The 16,983-nt window shown below is 35.9% G+C and overlaps 1 protein-coding gene across 1 annotated transcript in view; it reads left to right on the plus strand.

The window, feature by feature from the left end:
* The window catches only part of Kcnh8 (potassium voltage-gated channel subfamily H member 8), a 313,437-nt gene that overhangs the window by 182,576 nt on the left and 113,878 nt on the right, over positions 1-16,983 (plus strand). Inside the window, exon 6 of the mRNA XM_090355208.1 lies at positions 11,289-11,446. Within this exon, the coding sequence (XP_090211334.1) occupies positions 11,289-11,446 (158 nt within the window). The remainder of the gene's footprint in view (positions 1-11,288; positions 11,447-16,983) is intronic.

Genomic DNA, 16,983 nt, shown 5'->3' on the forward strand with positions numbered 1-16,983 from the left:
AATCCAAAGATGTTTGTAGCAATAGAGGGACTTGTGTTTTTGTATGAGATACCCTTACAATAAATAATCATTCATTCTTTATCTCAAGTTGAAGGTTAACTGGCGGTCTTGTGTTTTATTTGCTAAAGCTGACAACTAAATTCACAAGTGAGCTCATGGGATTGTATTGATGCCAGGGCTTAGCAAACAGCAACAGGAGGTTCTTGCCTAGGAGGAGATGCAAAAATGATGCCGACTGAGATGATGCAATATTAGAGTAGGTACAGCAAAAGAAAAAGGACTGTTTAGGAATCTGGGATCTTGGCAGAGAATATGGAGCTAGGAATTTGTGAGTCTCTTATCCATAACGAGGACATTCTTTTTCTTTGTTGTTGTTTGCATTTTCCTACAATGGGGATTGAACTTGAGGCCTCACATTTTCTGAGCAAGTGTTCTACAACTTGAACCATGGTCCTTTTTCTTTTCATAGTTTGTTTTACAGATAGGAGTATCATGCTATAACATTGGCCTGGCTGACTTTGAACTTTGATCTTTCTGTCTCTACCTCCTTAGTAGATGACATGACAAGCCTGAACCACCAAAAGATGATGGCATAAAGGCTCTGTTTTGATTGGACTTTCAAACCTATTCACCATACCACTATTCTCCCCAGGCTTGACAATGGTCAAATACTAAATTTAATAGAAGAAAGAGGGCAGTGGGCCTTACTGTATGTCTTAGTATTAATGAGCTGTTTAAACAAGAGCTACAATAATAAGTCAGTGGTTTGTGATGGCTAGAGATTTATTTCTCTTTCATTTTAATGATCTGGAAAGACTTGTAAGGGTAGTAACAGAAATGTGGGCAGTGGGCAGTGCATCACCATGTTTCAACCATCCTTCATAGGTAGCTAATAAGCTCAGTCTGTCTACATAACTTTAAAGAAAAAGATCATGAAGAAGCAAATATACACTTGTATGTACAAAATTCTCACATTATTCCATTGCAACAGCCCACTCATGTAACCAAGATAGCTTCAAAAGTTCCATCTTGCTACGAATCCTACTGCTTAGTAAAAGAAAAAAAAAGCAATAGGCAGCTATTTTTCAACATGCTTCACATTACATAGTAGATTCGTATTTCAGGATTTTCACATCAAAGGGCAGGTAGTGAGGAAACGTAAGGAACTATGGTAAATATCAGAGGCAATTTCCCCATTGTTGAGCTCACAGAGAAGAGCTGAGATAGCTGATGCCCTCCATTGGTCTTAGTTTCTTTGTGTCCCCAAAGAGTAATAGTGTAATAGATTTGAATGTAATTTTAATATTTAAAAGACTACAACACTATGGCAAGCAGAGCCAAGCCAACCACTAATATATGCCAACCACTATGTCACTATAACTGAATGACCCACAATATCCTTCACCATGGAATAAAAATGTGACACACTGGACAAATAATTTGCATGCTTATTAAAGATGACAGAGGAAAGGGAGTTAGAAAAATTTGGAACATATTTAGGGGCAGAAATTAGTCACATCAGCTTCTGTCTTGCTCAAATGTATTAAATAACAGAAATTAATCCTTACGTGTCATCAGTATTTATCTTCATAACAGACTGAAAATATGGACTGTTACGCAAGAAAGTATGGCTGTAAATTGAAAGTAGGGTGCAGGGCAGTGGCTCACTCCTGTAAGCCTCGCTACTCAGGAGACTGAGAACTGAGGATCAAGGTTCAAAGCCAGCCCCAGGCACAAAAGGACCTGAGACTTATCTCCAGTTAACGACTAGAAAACAGGAAGTGGGGCTTGGTTCAAGTGTAGGGTGGTATCCTTGAGCTAAAGAGCTCAAGAGACAATGTCCAGGCCAAGTTCAAGCCCCATGACCCACAAAAAAAAAATAAAGAAAAATAAAGTAGGACTGGGAGATTTGTGGCTTAAGTGGTAAGACTGTTGTCTAGCCTGTGTAAAAGCTTGAACTCAAAAGCCCAGTACTGTCAAGAAACGAAATGATAATTTGAAATACACAGAGTATGTGGCCAATAGAAATACCAATGTCTTGAACAGCAAAGTAGATGATTCTGTGCCTACCTAAAAGTTCCAGTTGTTGAGCTTTTCAATAGTCTGTACGTATAAACCATATGTAAAACACATGTTAGTAAATGTTGTAGAGTTATGTTTCGTCCTGTCTGAAATAACCTTGAGAAAATCTAGATGTTGTATGTACATAAACACATACAGAAAGTTTGTTTCCCCTTCCATCTACAAATATTTCATAAGATTTTTAAATTTTACCAGAACTTAAAGAGTAAAATATTCAAATATGAAATATAGATGAAGTGAAATAACTGGCAAGGTACATTTTTTCTAAGTGTCTAGCTCAATTTCATCACCTCTTGGGTTCTGTACATTTCCAACCCAGAGACTGACTTCCAATCACCTGTGTTCCACCTAAACGCATTAAAAGTCAAGTATACCTCGAGAAAGAGGGTTCTGGATCTCCTCTTACCTCACACACTTCCATGTTGAGCTTTCCAAGCAGCTTTTTGGATTTTGAATTTAACTTGCATGTGATTCTCGCTTCTGGCTTTACTCAACTAGCTCTGATGATCTTGGTTCTAAAATATTTAGTGATCTTGACTTGGCATGTCAGGTTACTCTCTCCTCTCAAATAACTGAGTTCAAGTTAACAATGGAGACACTATTTTTGATTACAGGCTGCCGTTTGGTGTAAGTGATGTGGATAAAGACACAACTAGAGTGAAAAGCTACTTGGTACCCAATTCTGTCATGAGTGCTAGATTCTACTTACATATTACCAAAAACATAATAGGTGTGGGTTGGATTTTTTTCCCTCATTTTACTATTCATAATGACTGAAAATAGACTAAATTATTGGAACCACAAATAGAAATGCTATTTTGACATAACAAAAACAGAAGCAAATTTTACTGATAATATTCACAATAACTGAAATCATAATGTGCTTACAAAGGAATCTATTTTCCCTTTAAGCTTGGCCTTGTTCTTCCAAATAATGAGCATTTACTGTATCTCATTTATAATATAACATTTCATATTCTTTTCTAAGTTGTATTTAAACTTAGCTTTACAACTCAATTGCATTAGTTATGTTTAAAATGTTCTTGAGAGTTCTTAGAAGAGTTTGAACATATTTGCTGCTGGATATCCTAGGAAAGTTAATAAACAGGGAACTGGTAAGGAATTGTTGTGTGTGATAGAACACTTATATCACTATACATACATATATATATATTCCTAGCTATGTTCTTTTTTCATATATTTTTATTGTAATTAATAGAAGGGTGGTTACATTATATTCACCAGATAGAAGGTGCATTACTTCACAAACATAGATACCCTTTCTCATGTTTTGGTCCCCATTTCCCTCCCCCCACTCCCACCCCTCATCTTGTTTTCCCCCCTTCCCTATCTTATTTCAAATAACCAAAAAAACATATATACAATATATCAGATAACAAGGTAAAATACTGTAACAATATGAGATACCCAAGGGACAGCAAGAGATGAGAGATAACATAATACATTAAGGACAACAATCACTCATTATATGGCTTTTGTTTCTATATCCTGGAGGTCCTTTCATTTCCTAGCTATGTTCTTAATAGTAAAAGCCTAGTTATGAAACAGCACAAATTCCATCAAATAAAATTAACAAGTGAATTTCTTTCTGTAACATGTTTAGTTCTTTGTGATCACATAAAGATCAATGTAGCTAACACCTCTAAGACAGTTAAAACAATCCCTGTCACAAAGAAACATTTTCTAAAGTTACCTATTATTAGTCTTTTCATGGCACCGTTATGCGGTGTGCATCAGATCTGTCAAGTAAAACTAAGAATAATATTCTAAACAGACTATACAATCATCTGTTACTTGTTGATTTTGGTTTTCCAATTTTGAAAGCTTTGAAGTTGTAGTAACAGGTCAGCAGTTGAAACCATGACAAGCAGTATTCAGATGTCCACAGCCCAAGCAGTCTGAGTCCAGATACTACATACTTAGCCATGCCCTTGTCTGGACTCTCAGCCCAGATATGCCTGTTAATGCTATGCTAACAAGCAAGCTCGCCACCTGAGTGGACTATAACACAAAGTTATGTGTCTCTCTCACCCTGAGTTCATGATCGGTCAGCTGAGAACTGGGACTGTGAAGCCACTCAGGCTCTTGGGCTGACAATAGTCTCATTTCTTCATAGATTCCATCTACTGAGAAAAATATTTGGGACATTAAGTTAGTAAAAGTAAATAGTACTAAAATCAGCAAATAGTACTCAAACTTGGTTTGTTGTGTTTTTTTCTTAAAGCTACTCAAGATTTTACTAAGTCTCAATCAGTAGAAGCATTAGAAATCAATTCTAGCCAGGCATCAATGACTCATACCTTAAGGTAGCTTCTCAGCAGGCTGAGATCTGAGGATCATGGTTTGAATCAGTCCAGACAGGAAAGACTGTGAAACACTTATGAGCAATTAATACCAAAAAGCCAGAAGTGGAGCTGTGGCTTAAGTGGTAAAGCACTAGCTTGAGTGAAACAGTTCAGAGAGTGCTCAGGCCCTGTTTTCAAGGCCCAAGACAGGCACGCGCGCGCGCACACACACACACACACACACACACACACACACACACACACACACACAAACACACACCCATTTTAATTGGACTTGACTATGTATAATATAATCACTCAGGAAGCTGAGGCCAGAGCATTGAGTTCAAGGTCATCCTGGGATGCATAGAGAAACTGGCTTCAAAGAATTAAAAAAAATGAAAGAAGAAAAAAAAAAGCCAAGAGCTGACCATTTCTGGAAGCATTTAATGACTGGTTCTTACATTAAAAGAGGGATTAGGATAGAGGACTTTTAGGTCCCTTATCTACCACACAGATCCATATATGGTGGAGTTACAAGAACACCAAATTGAATATGTCTGCCATGGCAATGACCCTGAAAGTGCAAACAGAAACAAATACAAAGACAATCAACCCACTTGTCAAACTAACTGGCTGCCTTGTTTTGCTGTTATTCTTGTTTTGCTTTTGTCCTGCTCCTGGGGCTTAGATTTAGGGTCTATACATTGTCCCCAAGCATTTTGCTTTTGATTCCAAAAGCTAGTGCTCTACCACTTGAATCACAGCTCCACTTCCAGCTTTTGGGTTAATTGGAGATGAGTCTCCATCTTTCCTGCCCAGGCTTATCTTCAAACCGTGATCCTCACATCTTAGCCTCCTGAGTAGCTAGGGCTACAGGTCTGAGCCACTAGCACCTGGCTGCATTTTTGATTCTGACTTTTCTTCCCCACGCAGTCAGTAGCTCTTATATGCTCTTTCTCATGTGGCCCACTGCTGTGTGAGTTCCACAAATCTTTTAGAGAAGGGAAGAGGGACGAATGTTGGCACGAGGCTCAGGGGTGGAATGATGTGGGAACTTATCCATTAATATTCATGATTAATTGTACGCATTCTTAGGATGTTTAGCCCTCCAGTCTCTTCATTCATCAGCTTTCCAGTCATTACTCTCACACCTTCTAGCCCTCCCATGCTGTGACAGACAGCACAGCAAGCTCCAAAGAGTACCTCACAAGCAATGAGGAAAACACAGCGTATGCTCTGACTATTAATAGCAGCTGGTTTAAATATCCCTCCATTCGTGCTGTGCTACACCAATTATTTTTTAAAGAAATGGCTAAATGAAGGTATTAATTATTTTTATGTAGTGCATATGCTCTCGTACACTCCATTGTAGTTTAATTTACTTCTTAACGAGCAAGCCCAATATGATTCTAAAATTTTTTCCCATCTGGCATGCAGGCTAATAAAGAAATCTACTTATTCATACCACATTAAATTTAGACATTTTTTGTTCTAAGTATGTAGTTTTTAAAGAACTCAAAGCAGAAAATAATGTATATAACTTTCACGGGATTTCCCTCCCCTCCCCTGCCATACATAGCTATTTAGTGTTGGAAAAAAAATGAAACATCCATTGCTGAAAGGTCTTAGCAATATGTAAGCAACAAACCCATTATGTCTGGTGGTTGTTTTTTATTTTAATCACACTATGGAAATCAATGAGGTAAATTAATTGCTTTTCAATCACCTGTGATCTGGACTATCAGAGAATTCTATTATATTCCGATTTGGTTCAGTGTGAAGTATATTATGACCATTCTCTCTTCCCCTACTATTCTCCTAAGACCTACTCACTACCAATGATACCAGTACCTGGAGCCACAGGGATTATTTCTGCTTATGGGAACACATGGTATCAGTGTTTTGTGGTGGGAAGCTCTTCAGACTGAATTGGCTGTGGATGAAGGAATGCATTTCCTGGCTCAAATTGTGTGGGTGTTTTGTACTCACTGATAATTGTATACATTAATAATAAATAGAATCAACAGAAATGCATATGAAAATCTGGGTGTTAACTATTCGGTGTGATTTTCTACATTAATAAAAAAGCTTTAAAAGTGTTATACTTAGATTTTCTAGACTCTGAAAAACAAACTATTCTGCTGTTTTTTGGGGGTTGTTGTGGAATGCCCAGAGGAGATCATTTTCTCGTGCAGTATTTGAGTAAGCCATTGATTAGTCAAACATACCATTGTCTTATGGGAAAGGAAATAGTCTTAGGAAGAAGCGGGTGTAGAGCTCACTTTTGTAGTGTTCTTTTTGTCCCTGTGATACTCTCAGGAAGGACAGCAGGTCTCAAAATTTCTTCTTCCCTCTCATATTCTTACTTTATTCTATGCTTTCTTCACTCTGAAGAAGAATTTGTACCCACCTCTTTGAAGAAGATATGTGCAAGCACTGAGTTCACTAAGTCCTGTTCTTACCACCTCATCCTCAGTACCAGAGAGCAGGCAGAGTGTGTTCTTTGTTTGTCCCTGAAAGAAAAAAGAAAAACACTAAGCTGAGCCTGTGATTTCCAGAGACAAAGAAAGTTCTATTTTCTCACATTTAATTCTGTGACTGATTTGATTGCACAGACCTATTGACATTTACTTTAACATATACTCAGGGGTTCAATAGTCTTTTTAGATACTGGAAATTAAAGATCGAGTGTCAAAAGACAGTATCTCTGTAGGACTACTTTTTTGCATGATTTAAATGATTTTGCATGAATCTTCATCATTTGTGAATTGAGGACAGACAGCACCTGGGGGAGAAACAAGAAGTACAGGAATCACACAAACTAACAAGTAGGAAAAAGTTTTATAAGTAGACCAGAGCCACATCTTTTCTTAAGAGTATGACAAAAGTAGGTATTTACTATTATTTTGAAATCAGCTGTCCAAAAAGGATACTAATTATTGGATAAACCCCTGCATAACTATTTTACTTTAGTCCTGAAATAAATCTTAGAATATGAACTATCTCCAGAAATTTTCTTCTGAAAATGAAGTATGCAACACATTTTAGAAATAGATTTCCACATATAGACTTTAACTATCTTTTGTTCGTTTTGTCTGTCAAATTTTCCAATTCTTTGTAAACCTAAAATTAGTACATCACTTTTTATCCAGCCAACTCAACTGAATAACAGATTGTTTCCTTACAAAGCTTTCTGTGTTAATACTCTCTCATGAGTCATCCAATACCTTCTACATTCAGCCTAAACCTTTATTTTGTTCCTAAGTCAACCACACAGTTCACTACGAAGCTATAAAAATGTTCGCTGACTTAATCAACCAAATATTATTGATATTATTGATTCTCTGGTCTATGGGAGCATCTTAGTCTACGGACTACAGCATTGCCTTTTCTGTGGAATTTATGGTAAACCTGACAATCAGTTAGTAAATAAATACACAAAGAATCTGTCCCTTCAAAGTAAGAAAATATAGTTCATGACATAAGTACATGTTTATGAGGTTCAGTGTGACATTTTAACACCTGAAATCAGGCTAATCCATAACCTCAAACATTCATCACTCACTGTGCCAGGAGCACCCATCCTTCCTACTATTTTGAAGTATTTGATTGTCACCAATTATAATCACCCTGCCATGCTGGAGGGCAGTGAAAGTAGTTCTCCTATTCAATGATACATCTTGGTCTTACCTTAACCTTTGCTATGGACAATAAATGTCACTAACTTTGGTTTTCTCATTTAGGTACTGAGAATCTGCAAACCTCCCTGAGAAATTTCAGTAGTCTAGCTATGTTTCTGTTTTTGTACCATGCCATAGTACTATAGCTCTGTTGTATTATTTGAAATCATTTATTGCAGGATTCCTAGTGTCTCTTTGTTTCCTCAGGATTGGGTTGTTTCCAGTCTTTTGTTTTATTCTCCTAAGTGCTGGGATTTTTAGGCATGCATGGTTATTATTTTTTTAATGTAAGAACTCATAGCTATAAATTTTCCTCTTACATTTGTCTTTCTATATCTCACAGACTTTGATACATTGTGTATTCATTTCCGATTCTGGGATTTTTTCCCATCTCCACCAACTTCCTCAGTTATTTACCAGTAATTCAGAAGTATGTTGTAGCTGTAATCTTAGCTACTCAGGAAGTTGGGATCTGAGAATCATGATTCAAAATCAATAGAAAAATCCCTGAGAATCTTATCTCTAACCAACACAAAACAGAAGTGGAGTGTGGCTCAAGCGGTAGAGTGCTGCCTTGAGCAAAAAATCTAAGGGACAACATCTAGACCCTGAGCTTAAACCCTAACACTAGTGCGTGTACACACACACATACACACACACACACACACACACACACACACACACACGTATATCTACTGTTCAATCTCATTTGGCATGGGGTTTTTTGGTATAATTTCTATCTAGTTTTATTCTATTTGGATCTAACAAAATAATAAAAAAAATTCCATTTCTGGTACTAATCAAGAACTTGCGTGATGGCCTAAAATAGTATCTATTTTGGAGAAAGTTTTATTCAGAAAAGAATATTTATTCTGAAGTTATTGAATGGCAAATTCAATAGATGTTTCTTAAATTTGTTTAAGCAATAATAGGGTTTCCCTCTAAAGTTTCTTTGCTTATTTGTGTCTGGGTGATTTATCTATTGATATAAATGGAGTGCTGAAATCACCCTTTATTATGTGGCAGTGGGGGGCAGTTATCTGTTCTTTGTACTAGTAAAAATCTTGCTGTGAAACTAGTTGAGCCAATGTTCAAGTCATATATACTTAAAATATTTTTGTCATCTTGAAATAACCTCATGTATCTAATATGCAGGGAGCTTTTTTGTGTCTCCTAATTTTGGCTTTGAGTTTGTTTCATTAGATATTAACATGGTATCTTTTACTTGCTTCTAAAATCTATTTGCCTACAACATTATTTTTCTTCCTTTCTTCCTATTCATATTTTTCTGGTATTAATTCACTTAGATTTTGAGTACTTTTAGTATACCATTGCACCGTCTTCTGCACACAGACACACACACACACACACACACACACACACACACACACACACACACACACTGCAATTTAGGGTTTTTTAATAGTGTTTCATAAATACTGCATATTTAAATTTCTTATTTTTTCATATTACTGTGTGAGTGAGCTAATTATTAATTTTGTCTTTGAGTAAAGTGTTCACTAGTGCTGTCTGTTCACTAGGCTTCCCACTGAATTTTTTATTTGGCTAATTGAGCTTTTCATCACCAAGATTTCTGTTTGTCTTTTCCAAAATCTATGCCTCTTCTTTGAATTTCTCACTAAATATTCTCAATTGCTTCCTTAATTTATTCTATTGTTATTCTGTTTTATTTTCTTGGAATTAGTTGTTCATTTTAGAAACCATTTACCCACAAATTTCTCCACTTCATTGACTGGAAGGAGAATTAAAAAAGTATGAAGACTATGTAACCTGGCTTTCTCATGTTTCTTGTATACATGTATCTGACTCCCATAAATGTACACAGAAGTGAAATTTAAGGTACATACATACATACATAAATATATACATACATACATACCTTCAGACAGAATGAAGATTACTCTGAATCATTTTTATCATTGTCCTCATGGTAATGATACCAACAAATTCCATACATCATACAACATTGTTCCTAGTGTCGCAGGTTTAAGTTAGGTATAACAAATATCCATAATATTTGTCTGCTAATTATGTAAGTTGAGGCTTAATATTGACTTCATGAACTTACGCTCTCCTTAATTAGAGAAACTATTTCTGGTATCTTTGATTTTGGAGTGCCTAAACTCTCCTGCTTTAGTCTTTGAGTAACTGACCTAAAATAAGACCCAAAACAAGGTTCCATGAAGAAATTCCTTTCTGTTGAAGTCACTGATTAATAGGTATGTGTACATTTTTTATGACCTGCTATAGTCAAATCAAACAAATCAGGGGAAATGTATTAATGTTATTTAACCCAGGAAAAAATATGGAAATCTCAAATATGTTTATCCTTCAGATTAAGTGAACTTAAAATGAGTCACTTGGGTGAAGGTTTGTCGTTTGATCAGCAAAGTCTGATACCTCATATATTGTAAAGGGCTCAATAAATATGTAAGCATGTAATAATTTATAGGGAAAACTGAAAACATTACATGAAATATAAAAATAGAATGGGAAAATTTAACCTTGTTGTTCCAAATAAGAAACATCAAGATATTTTGTTAATAGGAGTCTCTTCAAGTCAGGAATGAATTCCACAAATAACAGGAGAACTTACGTGCAGAGAATTTGGTATAGAACGAACAACTCTTTCATTGTTCAAAATATGATCATAGGTAAGGTTTCCTCACTAGGACTTAGTTTATAACTTCTTTGAGGATAGATGGGAAATAATTTGAGAGTAAAATGAAATAACCCATGCTATACCCTTAGACACTATCTGTACATAGTGACTGTACGTTTTGACTATTGTTATTGTTACAATTATTTATTTATCCCCAGCATAAGTCCCAAAGTTTAGGACTTACTAAATGCTCAGAAAGTACTTTTCATCATTCTTTAATTCCTATTTTGTTGAGGCTATCTGTTAAACAGTGTTTGGGATATTAAAAGGGCTAATTTCTAATTTTGTATAAAATTTATATCATTTCCTTTCTCTCCCTTCCTCCCTTCCTTGCTTCCTTCCTCCCTTTCTCACTTCCTTCCTTCCTCCCTCCCTCTCTCCCTCCTTCCCTTCCTTTTTTCCTTCTCCTTTCCTTCCTTTCTTCTTTCCTTCCTACTTTATCTGCCTTCCTTTTGTACCTCCCTTCCTTCTTTTATTACCATTTCTTCTTCTTCTCCCTCACTTCTTTTTCTCTCATCTTTTTTCCCCAAGCAGATATTATTTTAAATTTCCGAACAACCTATGTCAGCAAGTCTGGCCAAGTTATCTTTGAAGCGAGGTCAATTTGCATCCACTATGTCACAACCTGGTTCATCATTGATTTAATCGCTGCCCTGCCATTTGATCTCCTGTATGCCTTCAATGTCACAGTGGTGAGTAGACATCTTCCCTCCACATGGCTCTAAAGCTGAGTTTTTACTCCTGTGTTGGATTTTGTCATGTTCCCCACGTTTCTGGTAATTTGTGCTTTCTGCATTTTGCACCTTCCTTAATAAAGATATTTCAGTGCCTGATAACATTCAGGCCAAATTCTTCACCTGAGGAATTTACTTCCCTTCAAAGTCTTATTTAAATACCAAGAAGCCTATGTCCATCATAAATACTGACCTACCAAGAGCTTTGGTAAGGAAACTATCTGTAATGATGTACATATATTAGAAATAGTTTATATTACCATAGAGAAAGTTGCTTCTATAGTTTAGTGACGTCTATTCTTTTATGACTTTTTCTTCCCTACATCTTCATTATTTCACCATTCACTGGTAAAACCAAGAATGATTGGGGAAAAGAGGGATGCTGGAATTAAAGTAAGGAATTCAAGCACTTCTTATAATTTCTCATGAAAATCTTTGATGGAATAGCAACCTAAACGATGAAATAGCCAACATAAAAATGGAGCTTTCTTGCATTTGCATTAATACTTGCACCATCTCTTTCTTTCTCTAAATCTCTTGTCCTCTTGTTCCCTTGCAACTTTTTTTTCCCTATTTAATGGCTGGTAGTTCTAACAGTATTGAGTGCTTTATTACAAATAGACTTTTATGGAAGCTACTGGAGATTACAACCTTAGCATATACCAATTTTCTATTAAGTTGACAACACCTTAAACTTTATTAAGAATTTAAAGACAGGAAAAACTGGGAGAGAGCAAGGGAAGGGATGATATTTTCCAAAAAGCAATATTTTTACAATGACTCATATAACTAAAATCCCTCTGCACATCACCTTTATAATAACAATTACAATTTTTAAAAAAAGAAAATTTCAAGATATATCTTTGAAGATTAAACTAATCAATATTTCAAATATAGTCACTGAGTTCCTAATGAATATAGAATTATGATACAAGCTCTACCTCTTTACCTGTGCATTTGTTAATTGCATGTATAATAGTGTTTTTTTTTTAAGTTGGGAGGTTGAGAGTATCAACATCATTAAAAGGCTTATAACTGATATTGAGAAAAGTGTAGTATATAATATTAAGAATTACTACACTGAATTGTAATCCAGGCTTTCTAAAGTGCTTTTAAAGATTGACTAGATAAGTACTCTAATAAAACTGTAATAACTTTAAACAAGCCTTTTTCAAGGCTGAAAAAGAATCTGAATCAAATATAATTTTTTAAACATTTTTTTAACTTTCTTCACTTTCTTGGAAATTGTTCAATAAATACAGATTCATAGAATTCTATTGTAAATAAATTTTCTACTTTACTAATAGATACTAATATTAATAGATACTAATAATATACTTCGTTTTTCTTAAATATTAACAAAAGGGGACAATTTAAAATGGATATAACATACAAGCATGTTTTAAACATATATAAAATAAATACAAATCTAGCACATTTATACATCATTAATATCCTTCATGCCTAAAATTAACATGGATAGAGAGTTTTCATAACTTTGATGTTCGTGTGTGTGTGTGTGTGTGTGTGTGTGTGTGTGTGTGTTGGTCCTGGGATTTGAACTCAGGGCCTTAACATTCTCCTTTCGCTCAAGGATAGCACTCTATCACTTGAGGCACAGCTACACTTTCAGATTTGTGTTGGTTAATTGGAAATAAGAATCTTAGAGGGAAGTGGAGATGTGGCTCAATTGGGAGAGCATTAGCCTTGATCTGAAGCACTCAGGGACAGAGCCAAAGTCCAGAGTTCAAGCCCTATGACCGACAAAAAAAAAATAGATTCTCATAGACTTTCTATCCTATGTTGTCTTCAAAGTATGATCCTCAGATCTCAGCCTCCATAATGGCCAGGATTGCAGCTGTGAACCACAAGCACCTGGCCTTATGCTCACGTTTTGACAAATTGCATTGCTATTTTTTTTAATGCTCTCCTGTACCACTTCCATTTCACTGTCTTATAAACCCAACATAGTTGTTTTATGAAGAATGCAAGGTGTAGATCAACATTTGCATAAGACCATTATGTTATATGAACATATACTATAAATTCATTACCCTCCTCAAATTAGTTAGGCACAATGAAATATTCTCTTGAAACAGAAAAGCTTGTTGAAGATATTGTATCTATTTCACAAGAAAACATAAGTTATGAGAAATAACATGATTAATGTGAGCAATATCACACTGCCACTGCAAAGAGTTAAAAATAGATACCAACAGGGCCGGGAGTTTGGCCTAGTGGTAAGAGTGCTTCCCTAACATGCACAAAGACCTGTGTTCGATTCCTCAGTACCACCTACATAGGAAAAAGCTGGAAGTGGTTCTGAGGCTCCAGTGGTAGAGCTCTAGCCTTGAGAAAGTCCAAGGAGAGTGCTCAGGCCCTGAGCTCAAGCCCAGGACTGGCAAAAAAAGAAGAAAGAAATAGATACCAACAAATACGTATCTATATATATAGCTTCTTTTCCAGATTTAACAAGTGTCCAGTTAATACATCTTCTTCCATTACAGTTGAAATGCATTATAGCCACCAAAAAATGTTGTATATGTTGGCTCTGCCTGTAATTAATTGTTAATGGCCATTATTTTAAATACAGCTCATCAATTTGCTTATTGGACTCTCTATATGTCACAATGAGAGGCATTGTGAAAGATAAAATTATGAATAAGGCATAAAAAGGTAGAAATGGCAAAAACTAAAACTCCTGGTTTCATCACATAACGTCTGAGTGACTTCCTTAGGGAGGTTAAGACAAAAATAGAACTAAAATGGACACAAAAATGTCCATCAATTTCTGTGCAGCCTGAAGAGGAAATACTATCAAGAATATTGCTCAAGCTCTGATATCTAGAAAGATCTCAGTGTATGTTTTTAGCCTTTTCTCTCTTCTCCCCTCAGCCTCCTCTTCTCCAGCTGACAGCCAGGAGATAGTTAGGCCCATTGAGTAAGAGAAATCTGTGTGACAAAGGGTTTTGATGAATGCTGTGGTCTGTGAGAAGCTTGTAATTCTCACCAATGAGATATTCCAAATAGCATTCCAAGAGTGATAAGGATCCTATCTTTTTCTATGGGTTGCATACTTCCATTTAAGTCAAGTATTTCTTCTTCTGTCATTCATTCAAGAATGAAACTTCACATTTATATCAAGAGGCTGATGAGCTTAATTAGGGCAAGCACATTTTTTTAATGTCAGCAAAATAACTAAGGATACACTGTCCCGAGCGTATGTCCTTTGCCTATGTAAATTACTGCTGTTCTCCTATGAGGCCAACTCCATATTTTTCCTTTAAATATTCCCTTTGTGTCTCATCAGAGAAAATCAGGAGGCCGTCTTCATGACTGCCTTGGTTGCATCTCTTTTTTTCCACTCTGAATATATGTGCTATGCTTCATTTCACTTAAAAAAAGTAATTGTCACCAAGCTGAGTGGTGATAGCACCTACCTACTCATAGCTACACCTAGCTCCTAGCTACTCAGGGAGCTGAGAACTGAGGATCAAACCCAGCCTGTACAGACAAATCTGTGAAAAGCTTACCTCCCATTAACCAGCAAAAAGCTAGAGATGGAGATATGGCTCAAATGATAGAATGCCAGCCTTGAGCAAAAAAGCTAAGAAATAGCACCCAGGCCCTTAATTCAAACCTCAATGTGAACACACACACACACACACACACACACACACACACACACACACAGAGTCGCCTATCAAACCTACCTACTGGTCGAATAAAATCTATCCCCAGTAACTACCCTGAATGACAAAGTAGAGATTATAAACTCACGGCATATAACTACTTAGTTTAATACCAGCTTGAAAAATGGTAGATAAGAGCGAGAATATGAAGAAGGTCAAAATTGACAAAGAAGACCAGTCCCATCTGGCAAGTTCCTTAAGTGCCATTAACATTTTGTTATATTTCAGCAGAAAATAATTTGCAAGATTACAATTAACCAGAATTTTTTGAATAACTATTTTTATGCCAAGGTTGAACTGTTTTGTAGCTTAATAATGATTAATTTATTTCTTCATCTGTACAAGTTATATTGAACTATTACAGTGTGCCAGGCATTGCTCTGGACATGTATTCTTTTGTTTGTTTTTTATCTTTAAAAATTGTTTTGTTATAAAGGTAATGTACAAAGGGGCTACAATTATATAAGTAAGGCAATAAGTACATTTCTTGTTGGACATGGTTATCCCTTCCTCATATTTCTGCTGCTTTCCCTTCACCTCCCTGCCTCACCCCCAAGTTGTAAAGCTCATTTCCAGCCTAGTGTGTTATGAGTATAGTTGTTGTATTGGTTCAGTCTTTGCCCTTGTATCAGCATTTTGTTATCCCCCTCCTTCCCCAACTCAGACAAATGTATAGACAAGGCACATGGTACCAGAGTCAAAAACAGTCACTATTGGCAATAAACAAAATATGGGAGGAGGGAAGAAGTTGATATATTATGTAAAAAACCACATTAACAACAACTACTACAACTACTACTACCTAGTTCTCGTAGTTATTAGAGATAAGGAAAGAAAGCCATTAGAGGAAAAGAGCAAAAGTCTGTTGATTCCATATCAACCCCCAAAAGGCAATCCTCCACAAAATGTTGACTCCTTTAAGAGTTGGCTTACTCATAGCAGAGAATTTTTATTAATGACAGCCTACAAATAACTCTTTTGCTTTCTGCTTATGGTTTCCCCCACTCCCAAAAGAAAATTAGTAGTCTTTCCTGAAACTTTTATTTCTACATGAGTCAGTATTTTCTGTTTTCTATTTTAGAATATTCCAAGGCTCTTTCAGAATGTTCATAGTGAACCATGCTTGTGTATAGTGAGTTTTGATATATATATGTGTGTGTGTGTGTGTGTGTGTGTGTGTGTGTGTGTATTTCAATTGGTCACTAAACAACATATAAGCAACCCCCAAGCTGTAAACCTACCATTTTTTGTGCATGAAAAGATAAAATATCATTTGAAAACATTTGTCAACTCTGTTTTGTAAGCATGCTTGAGAGAAAGTTCAAAGTGTGTTTTGCCCTGGCCCACAATTTCTCTGTGCATTGATAATGTTTGAAGCAAGGCAGCTTAGCAAAAGAGGTAGGAAATGCCACTGGAACTTGCAAGAGACAAATTGATCCCATTATGCGTCTCCTTATTTATACTCACACCCTAAGTGACTTTACCATTTTCCAGTGTTTCAGTCATCCCATATGAATTATTATGTAAATTATTGTTATAAATTCCTGGATATGTGAGAGACTAGACTAGAAAGAAAATGCATGTATGGCAATAAAGATGTCTTATGTTAGTCATGATATTGTAATGCTTCAGTTGTGCATCCAAATACATAAAATTATATTCAGTCAAGCAGATAGAAAGGCAAACAGGTAAATCTTAAAATTGGTCTATTCTTTAGCCTCTCTTCCTCTACCCTCCCTTCCTTTTGCCTCCCTTCTTGTTATAATATGCCTTAAGCGAAGAGACTGAAACAATGACTAATCT

This window comes from Megascapheus bottae, chromosome 2, assembly GCF_031878675.1.
Source record: "Megascapheus bottae isolate mThoBot1 chromosome 2, mThoBot2.hap1, whole genome shotgun sequence".
Lineage (NCBI taxonomy): Eukaryota > Metazoa > Chordata > Mammalia > Rodentia > Geomyidae > Megascapheus > Megascapheus bottae.